This window comes from Hoplias malabaricus, chromosome 16, assembly GCF_029633855.1.
Source record: "Hoplias malabaricus isolate fHopMal1 chromosome 16, fHopMal1.hap1, whole genome shotgun sequence".
Classification (NCBI taxonomy): Eukaryota; Metazoa; Chordata; class Actinopteri; order Characiformes; family Erythrinidae; genus Hoplias; species Hoplias malabaricus.
The window spans coordinates 26,250,113-26,262,612 of record NC_089815.1 but is presented as its reverse complement, the minus strand read 5'-3'; the positions used below and the strand labels follow the sequence as shown (position 1 = coordinate 26,262,612).

Genomic DNA, 12,500 nt, shown 5'->3' with positions numbered 1-12,500 from the left:
GCAGGTATGATTTTGGTGGTAGGTTATTCTCAGTGCTGTAGTGACTCTGGGGTGATGGGGTCAGTGTCACTTCTGAACTGAGGGACTGTACACTAACATAAAATATCCAACAGCTTCTGGACCCTATGGGCAGCAACCTGTGACCATTGATGAAGGGCTAGAAGAGGACTAACACAAGCTGTGTGACAACAGGTGTGTTACTGATCTGACTTTCCATCTAAAGGTGGTCCCACAATCTAAGTGTGTCTAAGAGAGTGGACAGTGTTCAAAACCTCCAGCAGCAACTGCTGTTTCTGATCCAGGTGTACCAGCAGAACTCACACACTAACACACAACCATCCCGTCAGGGTCCGTGCAGCACTAAAAATGATCCACCACCCAAATCATACCTGGCATCAATCATACAGGATGCAGAGCAACAGGTGGAATAAGGCTGTAATTGCAGAATTGCTAGAGGCTGTGTACAATGGACACAGTCATTTCTTTAGGTTCACCATTGCTAGGTCTCTATTTTACTGCAGGCTTCTGTAGTTTTGAGGATGGGCTTTCATCCTGTTCTTTGAAGATGCAAATTAAATAAGAGCTGCTGGCTCCATCCTGTGGTCTCTATTGGGATTTGCACCTCTAATGCCCAAGACAATTAAATGGGAGGAATATGACTAAGAGTTTGTGGACACCTGCTGATACATTTGCTCTGAAATCAAGGGCTGTTGATCTCCCCTTGGTTTAATAAACATTTCTAGTTATCTGGAAACCTTTAAACTAAATACTGGAACGTTAACGTGAGCACTGGACTGCATTCTAACACATAAGCATTAGTCAGACATATACTGATGTTGATTTTTCATTCTGGATCACAAAGACCAGTGCAAGCCGTCCTTCCAAGTGTTCACATCACTTCAGGGAACATGTTTCCTCACATTAAAGGCACGTTTAGACTCAGTAAACCCTGGTAAATATAAATAACCTTCAGCAATTTGTACTACAGATTTTAATGAACAAACATTCATCCACATTTACATGTAGCTACTTTGTCTAAGCGACCCATTACCTGTCAGCGCTGCTGAATTCTATTCTAGTAGCTCATCCATATTTAAACAGCTTGGCAAAATTATTCTCAAAGCCTGCACTGCTCTTTAAACATCTGTAATCATAAATGTTTTAAAATTACAGCCTGGTGAATTTGCCTCATCCACCCATCCCAGAGCAAACCCAACTGACTCCAACAAAGCACAGGGACGCAGAATGAAATTCACACTTCAAAAACTGGGAAAATGCAAAGCATACGCTTTAAAATCGGGTCCAGTCTTCTCTGGAATTAAAGGAATGGATGTTGCTTATGATGCTGTTTCGATTTAATGTGTTTAAAAGGCAGTGGATTTAAATCTAGGCCTGTTTTACAGGTTAAGTGGTTCGTAAAAAAGATGAGTGGAGTAATCGGCTAGTGTATGGTACGGTGGAGCAGCAGGTTAGTGTCGCGGTCACACAGCTCCAGGGACCTGGAAGTTGTGGGTTCAAGTCCCGCTCCAGGTGACTGTCTGTGAGGAGTGTGGTGTGTTCTCCCTGTGTCTGCGTGGGTTTCCTCTGGGTGACTGTCTGTGAGGAGTGTGGTGTGTTCTCCCTGTGTCTGCGTGGGTTTCCTCTGGGTGACTGTCTGTGAGGAGTGTGGTGTGTTCTCCCTGTGTCTGCGTGGGTTTCCTCCAGGTGACTGTCTGTGAGGAGTGTGGTGTGTTCTCCCTGTGTCTGCGTGGGTTTCCTCCAGGTGACTGTCAGCGAGGAGTTTGGTGTGTTCTCCCAGTGTCTGCATGGGTTTCCTCCGGGTGACTATCAGTGAGGAGTGTGGTGTGTTCTCCCCGTGTCTGCGTGGGTTTCCTCCGGGTGACTATCAGTGAGGAGTGTGGTGTGTTCTCCCCGTGTCTGCGTGGGTTTCCTCGGGGTGACTGTCTGTGAGGAGTGTGGTGTGTTCTCCCCGTGTCTGCGTGGGTTTCCTCCGGGTGACTATCAGTGAGGAGTGTGGTGTGTTCTCCCCGTGTCTGCGTGGGTTTCCTCCGGGTGACTATCAGTGAGGAGTTTGGTGTGTTCTCCCCGTGTCTGCGTGGGTTTCCTCCAGGTGAATGTCTGTGAGGAGTGTGGTGTGTTCTCCCTGTGTCTGCGTGGGTATCCTCCGGATGCTCCGGTTTCCTCCCACAGTCCAAAAACAAACGTTGGTAGGTGGATTGGCGACTCAAAAGTGTCCGTAGGTGTGAGTGTGTGAGTGAATGTGTGTGTGTCTGTGTTGCCCTGTGAAGGACTGGCGCCCCCTCCAGGGTGTATTCCCGCATTGCACCCAATGATTCCAGGTAGGCTCTGGACCCTCTGTGACTCTGAACTGGATAAGGGTTACAGATTATGATAATGATGATAATCGGCTAGTGGAACACAGGTAGAAATCACTAATACATGTAAATATACATAATCTAAGTTTGGTTTTATATATGTTTATTTCTTAAAAAGACAAAACAGACACTGAATATGAACACAGATGCACACAAAGATATTACTGGAAGACAACCGTATCTAACATAGCGGCGAGGCACTGCACAATATTAGAGGTCATCAAGACGTCAACATGCTCTTCCAAATGCCTTTTGGGATCCTGCAGACGAAGACAGACATTTAGAGTATGGACTTATATACTCTACTTATATAGATACTTGAAAGTGTTGCATAGGTTAGACATTCACACATTTTCCAGCATGTGGTCTCTAATGATACTGAGATAAAGAAGCATCCCTTACCTGTTTTCCAACATTCTTAATGGCCAGCTGTTCGGGAGTCATTTTGTCTTCTTCTTCTACAGCCTAAGAGAGGATCAGACATGCATTGAAACAACCATAAGTGGTTTAAAAATCAAAGAAACGTCAACGCCTGTTCCCTCATTTTACCGACCTTGTTGTAGTTCTTGGCCAGCTCAAGCATCTCCTTTACAATGGTCTCGTTGAGCTTGCAGTGTTCACTATAGTCCTGCAGGGTCAGACCCTCCATCCAACTCTTCTTGTGAAGGTTCAACAGCATCTGTCGAATGCATAAAACTAAATTTTACCAAACAAACAGTCTCCACTACAATAATGACCAGTAAACAACATGCTATTTATCATTTGAACCTGTTAAAGGAGAAACAAACCTTCTGTTCAAGCTCATTCTTCCTGTAGTTGATGGTAATGGAGTAGTAATGTCGGTTGAGCCCATGAATCAAAGCCTAAATGTAACATACACAATATTAGCAACAATCCTGACTTACACACGAAATTAACTGTAATGAAAGCCAATTGAAATGAAAGGGTGAGTATGCGCGTGCTCTCACCTGAATTGAAGGTTTGTTGAGGTGTCCCAAGTTAGAGGTGGTCTGCCGTGGCTCGTGTCCTAAAACCATCATGTTAGCATTGATCAGCCTGAAGGCATCGATCACGACCTTAAACAAAAATAATGACAGTAAATATATTAAAACCCCCAAACAGTTTTTAATTGAATATAGGGTTTAAATAAATGTTTATTTACAATTGACATAGCATCACAATACTTCTGTAAATGGTGTTTGTAATTAACATGGTCAAAGTGTCTTTGCAAACTTGTCCAACAGGTATCGGTCTCTTATAACTGTATAACGTAGTCCATAAATGTAGGTAGATACATCCATAAATGTAGCAAATTGTTCATCTCTGGAGAAAGAGACTGAAAGTGAGAGGCTATGGTTAGGGACCAAGGCTAATGGTCTGTGCTGTCACATCAGGTATGCAATAACAGCGTAACGGGGCATGCACTCTCTCCTTCTCACTCTCTGACACGCACACACAGGTAATTGCTTAGGTCAGGCTTGGTACATGAACACAAAGTACAACTACAAAGATATCTATTCACAAACTGACCCTGTACGTCCATGTTTAGCCAAAAAGAGAAAAACTATCTCTGACAGCTGAGCCCACATACAACTCTTATACACAGCCCCAGGTCAAGAATGAGGAGAACTGAACAACAGAAAGAAAAACTGAAGATGGAGCAAAGAGACATTTAAACATTTTCCTTAGATATAAGTTTACACCAAAACCTCTCCTCAACAGCTACAAATATCTAATTTTCTTAGTTCCTGTACGTCCTTTTCACATTTCCCCATTTCAATTCAACAGCCTCACGAGCACCGCACAGATTAAAGTGTTCAATCCTGCAACTAAGAGAATCTGTTCACGTAAATATATCTTGAAAGCAGAAATAAAACTCTCATTCTACTGCACTTACACAACCTACACTGCGGGACAGAGTGTACTTGCTTGAACGAGAGACAGCGAATAAAGAGAAAACTCATAAAAATGAAGGAAAGTTAGTGCTGCAGGACAGAGGAAAGCAGATGAGTCACATGAAGAACAGCAAAACAGGCACATGGCATGAGAAGACAGAGGATCATGAAAAGCAGACCTCATTTACAGTGGATAGCGTGAATGAGGGGCTAGACTGCAGCATTAACAGCTTGTGTTGATAAAGGTTTGCTGTTACCTTTCCTTTGACGCTCTGAATGGGGTCAACCACCACTGCGACCGCTCTTTCAGACAGAGCCTCAAAGCTCTGCTGTGTGTTAATGTCCACGCCAGACAACCAGCAGCCAAAACCAGGGTGACTGTGGTACCAGCCTACAACCATTTCTGGTCTGCCACGAAAAAATTAAATATATTAAAACACTTAAATTAATATACAGCATTAATTGGTATTAATAGCAGCCAAGACTCAAAACAGAAAACACTTCTGTTTCCATTTATATTGTCAAATGATAATGTCAAATAATAACAATTTAAACAAAGTAGGATTTAGAAATTGGAACCATGTTGTTGCTATTCAAACCCTTACCTTCCAGTCTGTTTCAACATGTCCAACATTTTTGCCTGAAATACTGGATCCACAGCTTCTACACTCACACCCTGTCGACACAAATTTGTAACATTTTGAAATCCATATTCTACTGTTTACTTATGGTGCGTTTTCACTGCAAAGGACCGGCTCGACTTTAACTCGTCTTTAGCTTCTCACATTTCCACTAGCACAGCTCCCCCAGAAAATTGTGTTTTCACATGTTCTTTTTGGACTTAAGATGGCTTCGCACCCCAGTTCTCATAGATCAGTTTTCCTCATTGCATGTGCGCCTTCCGCTGGATATTTGTCATCGTCCATTGGCCCAAGGAGTGTTTGAACCTTTACAAAACACCTCAGGGTAATGTCACGAGCTGCCGTTGTGAGTCAGTCAGTTTGTGCTGTAGCTCTGCGTTTCACGGTGATTGACTGGTCTCTCTGGCCAATCAGCACTCTGTAGTGTTTACACGTCATGATTCGGTACGTAATCAACTTGATTGGAACCATAACCTTGCAAGGACTGAAAAAGTACCTGGTTCCAGGGATCAGGTGCCACATTTGGCCATTCGACAAGCAAAAGAGCAGAGCAGAGTCGAGTCGTGTAGGTTCCATGCAGTGGAAACGTTCCATTAGCGTTTTTGAACAGCACCAACAATGTATAAGTGCAAAAGAGTGTAAATGTTTTGGAATGACTCACTGTGCCCGACTGTGGCATGGCAAAAACATCAATTACACGCACAGTGTAGTCATCCACAAACTCGCCCAGCATCAAACCCATAACTTCCATAGGCACACCTGCACGACCATGCTTCAACATCTGCACAAAAACAGCAGTGTTAAAAAAAAGCATTACATTTTTACATCAGAATTGTCCAATTCCTTTCACACACAAGCTTTTCAATAAGTTAAAATATACACAGTGGAACCTCTACTAATGAACTTTCCAAGATACGAACCGGACATTTGAATATATTTTGCCTCCACCAACGAACCATGACTCTAGAAACAAACCCAAGCCGGCGGCTGGAAATGGCCACTGACCTCAATCGGCGAGTCTCCAAGCGCCCAGACTCGGGTGAGCTTTTAAGATTAGCAAATTGTAGCTTTAGCAATTTAGCATTAGTGTAAATAGCAGACATGGAAATTCGTGCTAAGTTAAGCCGTATCTACGCTTCGTCTCCCCACATTCACCACCTACTCTCCGTTATTCCACCCACCCCCACCTCCCGTCATACAGCCAGTGCCTGTGTTACTCCTCCAGCCAGTCGTCATGTCTTCAAGGTCGCGATGTGTAACCACTTCAAACTTTTTTTTTCTTTTTATTACTGTTACCACTGTATTTCTCTTTTATTTGTAGTAACGCTACATGTATTTTTTTACTAATTTGAGAGTGTTGTAAACATATATCAGTGCAAAAAGGGTGACTTTCGGGGTGGGGTCTGGAAGGCATTAATTGCTTTTCCATTATTTTAAATGGGGAAAATTGACTCAAGAAACGAACTTTTCCACTTACGAACCGGGTCACGGAACGGATTAAGTTCGTAGGTAGAGGTTCCACTGTAGTTTAATTAGTTCTGAGAATAATTCTGACCATACATCACTAAAACATGATCTTATTAGTGAAAAACCCAAGGATCATAGATCATGTGTACATATGTGCAAATATGATCACCTTCAGCAGGGCCAGTGATGAGATGTACACCTGTTCAGCTGTGTCCACAGCGGGGGCATCTGTAGGTGGACCCTGCATCAAACATACAACATCCCAGGTAAAAGAGATTATGATGATGAGCAAATAACTTATGTCCCTTTCAAAAGGTACCATGAGTTGGACCTCTGCTTTGCTTGGTCTATACACACACACAGACACGCCAACAAATATAGAAAAAAATTCAAATACAGTCTGCTCTGTTCCCAGGCTCAAAATGACCACAAAAATACAGTGGGAAGGAGAGTCAGCTGTGAAAGTGAAGTAAATCTATAAAAATAAATACATGTTGGCATTATATGCAGATGGGTGGCACGGTGGCGCAGCAGGTAGGTGTCGCAGTCACACAGCTCCAGGGACCTAGAGGTTGTGGGTTTGATTCCCGCTCCAGGTGACTGTCTGTGAGGAGATGGTGTGTTCTCCCCGTGTGCACGTGGGTTTCCTCCAGGTGCTCTGGTTTCCTCCCACAGTCCAAAAACACACGTTGGTAGGTGGATTGGCGACTCAAACGTGTGTGAGTGAATGTGTGAGTCTGTGTTGCCCTGTGAAGGACTGGCGCCCCCTCCAGGGTGTATTCCCGCCTTGCGCCCAATGATTCCAGGTAGGCTCTGGACCCACCGCGACCCTGAACTGGATAAGGGTTACAGATAATGAACGAATGAATTAATTAATTATATGCAGATGTTCACATAGGCTCCAGTCAACATACGCTGTTTATTAGGACATTATCCAAACCAGAATGAATTGAGGCCCAGATTCACAGAACTGCAGATTTCATTGCTGAGCTTTGTATAACTGAGCATCTGATAATCTGTGATCCTCTGCATGCCTCTATTCTCAAAGACATTTATGCAGATATTTGAAGACGTATAAAAAGCTTTTAGAAAATCAGAATGTTTCACCTTGAAAATATTGCAGAACACAGAATCAAACCTAACACCACAGTGTCTACGCTGTCCATATTCAGAATTTAAGTCTACAATGACATTACACATCTCTGCAATTAGTTTAATTTTTTTTTTTGTAACAGAACTAAATTGACTTTTGTCAGCCATTAATGCAAATAAACACATGTCCCGAATCAACTCTCAAGTACAGGTATAAAACAATAACATAACAAGGAGTAACGAGATGGGTCATAAACAACAAACAACAGAACATGACAGAGAAATATAAGCTCTCAACTGATTATTGCCAGAGCAAGATAAAAGTCAATTATATTGTTTTTACACCAAAACAAACAAAAACAAAAATCTATGCCTGAATCCAACATTAAGAATTGTATTTAAAGAGATTACCTGTCCAAGTCCTGGCATCCCACCCCCAAGCCTTAGCAGCCGGTCCATTTTGTCTCTAAACAGAAAGAACCACATGAATAGAAATATATATATATATATAATGTCATGGATGTCACTTTCAGCAGGTTCCTAAATGGACTGATAAAAAGAATTCATATTAAACACAACTTATCAAATACGATTAAGCATCTTCAGAATGTGAACAATACATTTATATTTACACACACGTTTTTTGTTGTTGTTTCTAAACAAAGAGCCGAATTAATAATACCTACTCTGCTTTAGAGGCGTATCTTACTTTTAAAAAATACCACTAATACGCATAGTACATGTCAAAACATCGTGTGATGTATCGTGTTGTGACATTTTGCCTTGCCCTAGGTGATTTTAATACGAAGCTCATTGACTGCCATTGAGAGATACATGATTCTGACAGTGTTTCTATATTTTATAAAATGTATACAACCACTTGACAGATGTATATAGTACGCTAATGCCCGTGTCCAGGTTCTGATTCAGAATAAGAAAAGAATGAAGCTCATAATCGAGTTTCAGATGCTAGAATGCTAACATGTTAGAATAAGCAGCATAATACACTATTAGCTACACAACAGAAACGCAGCCGAACCTCATTGCATTTATTTAATTCAATTCACAAAGCCTCGGCTGAATGAGGGTCTGTTTTACCCGTTAATTCTTTTAATACGAACTTAGTAAACCTAAAACTCAGCCCTGAACACACAGAGAGCTAAACGGCTAAACCAGCGGCGTTCATCCAGATACACAGATAAAAGCACAGCGCAGGGCTCTTCGATGAAAATGAATCTGTGAATTCAACCTGTGGTCTAATAAAGAGGTAATTTCTGTAGACAAAAAAACTAATTATCTACCTGTAATTCGGGAATAAATCCTGAGAGTTAGTACTTTAGCTGCTGTGACTCTACAATGAATCAGCCCAAATTACCACAATGAAGTGGACCACAGTAATGTAGCTTAGGCTTCAAAATAAAAGCTCCAACTTTACAAAATAAAAGTTTATAGCCCGGCAGGAGCAGCCCTATAATAATAATAATAATAATAATAATAATAATAATAATAATAAGAAGAAGAAGAAGAAGAAGAAGAAGAAAAAGAAGAAGATATAACAGAAAACTGCTTTATTTGAGACCCTGGATCTGTGTGACACTTTTTATTGAATAAATACAAATTTTATTAAAAAATGTTTATTGTTACTGTGTTTAAGTTTTCCAATGAAACACCATCTGTTATAGTTCAAATCTATTATTTTCTCCTACAAGACGAAATCACGCTTAAAGGATCCACCACAAGTGGGTGCTGTTTTGTTTCGCTTCAACGACATTTTTTTTTTTTTTACGTTAGACGGTGTACGTTAGACGGTCTCGACGCAGTTTGAATTTAAAGCAAATTTAACAGCGAGAGAAGGCCCTTTGTTTTGTTTAAAAACGTGTATTCTCTAAAGATTCCCTAATGGAAAGCATCTGGTAGCTTCCTAATGGGAATTTACGTTCACCATTACATTATATATTTTCCAGTAAGATATGTCTTTTGCTTATATCACTGATGCTGCAAAACCGTTATATCCAAATTCAGACCCCTTATTAAACCATTAGGATTCTTTGCGATATCACCCCACACAGAAAACACATAACAAAACCACAGGTTATTTTTGTTTTTCAGTTTATTTGTGTATTTTTGGAAATAGTATTTTTTTGGAATAGTGTTATGTAAAATTTATAAAGTTGGTGGGGTTTAAACATTGTTCTTTCGTACATTAATGTAGAAGATGAACCAGTAGGTGGAGATAGGTGCTCCAAGAGCAACTGAAAACCCTAATCCAGAACATTCATTTGAGCTGTGTCTGAATTAATGGTATTTTAAGCCTTTTATTCTGTACATAAATAAAACACCAATACATTCCTATATGAATTATTGTAAAAAGATTGGATCTTAATCACTTCGGTTTGGTACAAGTCAGAAACAGAGATAAAGGGTGTTCTAACCTATAACAGACCAATGTTAAGCTCTTTTCCAGTTCCTTTCTTTTCCAAGGAAAACGGTGCGTATTATTTTTGTGCAACAACCAGTGTCTCACTCCATCTTCAAAGGATGTGAGGTTACAACAAACAGCCCACAGATCAGCTCAAAGGGTGTTCTAAAGAGTGTTTTTATTGCTGTTAATGCCCCTGTCCTGGTCATTATCCCTGTAGGATTTCAGAGCCTCTCAAGGGTCAGGTGTGACCCAGGGCAAAGTTGACCTCCTGCCCCAGTAAAAAAAAGGAAGCGTGTTTTCTAAACCCTCCAAGGCCCCAGAGTGTGTTTCCTCTTCACACACTCTTGTGCTGATTGCAAACAAACCAAATTAAATGAAGCATTTTAGCAGATTTTTACTGGTTTGTTTCATAGAAGGACACAGCAGATGTAAAAGAAAACGAACAAAATGTTAAACGAACAAAGATTAAGAAAATGAATTATGTTAATTTTCAATTAAAATCCATTCAGAATTATGAATTATCCAAGCTTTACAGTATGTGGGTTGATAAGTTCTGAGTAGCATACACCTCTCTAAGACATCTTAGATGTATTTGATGGAGCTCTTCCGCTCAAACAATGTAGATCCACTGCTCCACATTCCAGTGCTGGGGAGGATTTATGACCCTCTGTCTGACACTTGGCATTGGATATGGTTAACATAAAGCTTGTTTGTGGCTGTTCCAGAGCATTCCTTTCTACGGGCAATGCTTTTCTATTGATATTATACAAAGTGTGAACATAATTAAACATCTTTTCCATAAATTGGTGCACTGTAAGTTATTCAGTCTGGTTAAAATGTACTGGATCTTATCCTTGTCCAATTGAAAAAGCTTAATTAGGAATAAATCGATATATACTTTGTATCCATTGGCGTGAAGTGGGATATTAAACAGTTGTAGTACGTATGATGAGACTTCAAAGAGAATAAAAACTGAGAGAGTGACCTGCTGAGGTGAACTGGACTAATCCCTGACTAAGTCATTAGAACTGATCAATATTTGCAGCATTGATGCGTGTATCAGGTCAAGAATCTGCATTAATCCTTCTAAAAAAAAATCATTGGTGCCTTTGCAAGAAGAAGAAATGAAGAAATGAAGAGCTCACTTCATACGGGGCACTGACTGCTAGTTACTTGAGTCTATTGTATATATTTTTGTTCGGTTACTGTTACTGAGCAAGGAGGAAAAAGAAGCACTAATAAGGAAAAAGAGTGCTTCTTGAAGGGCCGAGTAAATCTGCCTCTCATGTGAAACCGGATCGCCTTCCTCCACTGCAGGAAGTGGTGGAGTGGGAGGTGTAGGATGACTTCCTGTGGAAATGGATCTCTCAGCAAACTGAGTCAGATACTGAGACCTCGCTGCCTTTAGGGTGAATAGCAATTGCAAACGAAACCATTAGAAAGTACCTGCTGCAAATAAGGGTAGTAACTGTGTGTCTAATACGGGATCTGCTGCTTCTCTGTTGAACTCTAGAACTTTCTGTGCACTGGTCACACATTTGTCTGCAGAAGTTTGACTGTTAAAAGTGTTCTGAACAGGGAACATCAATAAGGAATCATCCAGCTAATTTTATCGCACAGTGTTGATCTATTTACTACGAATATAATATAGGAAAAATAAATATATTGTGGTGAGTTTGAGATACAGCCACACTGCCTACACACCTTAATTGAGGGCACTAATGCAGAAAGGTGTAAATGAATAAGGGAGTGTTTGGACGTGCTGTCCTTGTGACAGCATCCCTTCTGCTTCACGGTGAGCCCCAAACAACCAAACATCACACACACACACACAACTAGAACATCAACTACAATAACTAATAACGAATAATCCACACAAGCACTCCCAAAGTAAATAGAGGGGGTCTGGAGCCTGCTTGGGGCTCCCCATGAGTCTCCCAGCCTCACCCAGTGTCTGGAACCCACTACAGTGATATTTTGAAATGTTAAATGTTATGTTAAACTCTATTCCTGGTCTATGATTAAACTTAGATGTAATAATTTGCCTTCATTTAACAAACAAAGATCTATAAATATACAGTTAGTCTCTGCCTCTGTCTCCATCCACTCTTCTGCTGCTGCAACAGAAAGTGTTCCTTAGGTCCTGACTGTCTGAACCTTCTTTTTTACTTTTGGAGCATTATAGTTTCAAAGCAGAAATTTTCAGCCGTGGTGCTGACCGATTATTTCACTCATTCATTCATTATCTGTAAGCGCTTATCCAGTTCAGGGTCGCGGTGGGTCCAGAGCCTACCTGGAATCATTGGGCGCAAGGTGGGAATACAGGACGACACACACACAGTCACACAGCTACGGACACTTTTTGAGTCACCAATCCACCTACCAACGTGTGTTTTTGGAATGTGGGAGGAAACCCACACAGACACAGGGAGAACACACCACACTCCTCACAGACAGTCACCCGGAGGAAACCCACGCAGACACAGGGAGAACACACTACACTCCTCACAAACAGTGACCCGGAGGAAACTCTCGCAGACACAGGGAGAACACACCACACTACTCACAGACAGTCACCCGGAGGAAACCCACGCAGACACAGGGAGAA

The 12,500-nt window shown here is 41.2% G+C and overlaps 1 protein-coding gene across 1 annotated transcript; it reads right to left on the bottom strand.

Annotated features, from left to right (window-relative positions):
- Nucleotides 1-2,460: 2,460 nt before the first annotated feature.
- psmd14 (proteasome 26S subunit, non-ATPase 14) lies at nucleotides 2,461-8,875 on the bottom strand. Its single transcript, XM_066647779.1, has 11 exons — nucleotides 8,772-8,875; nucleotides 7,882-7,936; nucleotides 6,548-6,619; nucleotides 5,573-5,692; nucleotides 4,876-4,946; nucleotides 4,528-4,678; nucleotides 3,344-3,451; nucleotides 3,164-3,238; nucleotides 2,929-3,054; nucleotides 2,778-2,840; nucleotides 2,461-2,635 (listed from the first exon to the last, which is right to left on the bottom strand). Exons 2-11 carry the CDS (start codon nucleotides 7,927-7,929, stop codon nucleotides 2,537-2,539), a joined length of 933 nt encoding a protein of 310 aa, XP_066503876.1. The 5' UTR covers nucleotides 7,930-7,936; nucleotides 8,772-8,875; the 3' UTR covers nucleotides 2,461-2,536.
- Nucleotides 8,876-12,500: the final 3,625 nt, after the last annotated feature.

Bases quoted from the DNA above. Each gene is read 5' to 3' on its own strand.
- psmd14 (XM_066647779.1), bottom strand. From the start codon at position 7,929: ATGGACCGGCTGCTAAGGCTTGGGGGTGGGATGCCAGGACTTGGACAG. The intron at 4,679-4,875 runs GTAAGGGTTTGA...TTTTCGTGGCAG, and splicing joins ATGTTGAAACAGACTGGAAG to ACCAGAAATGGTTGTAGGCT. The intron at 3,452-4,527 runs GTAACAGCAAAC...TTTTTGTTTAAG, and splicing joins TTCAGAGCGTCAAAGGAAAG to GTCGTGATCGATGCCTTCAG.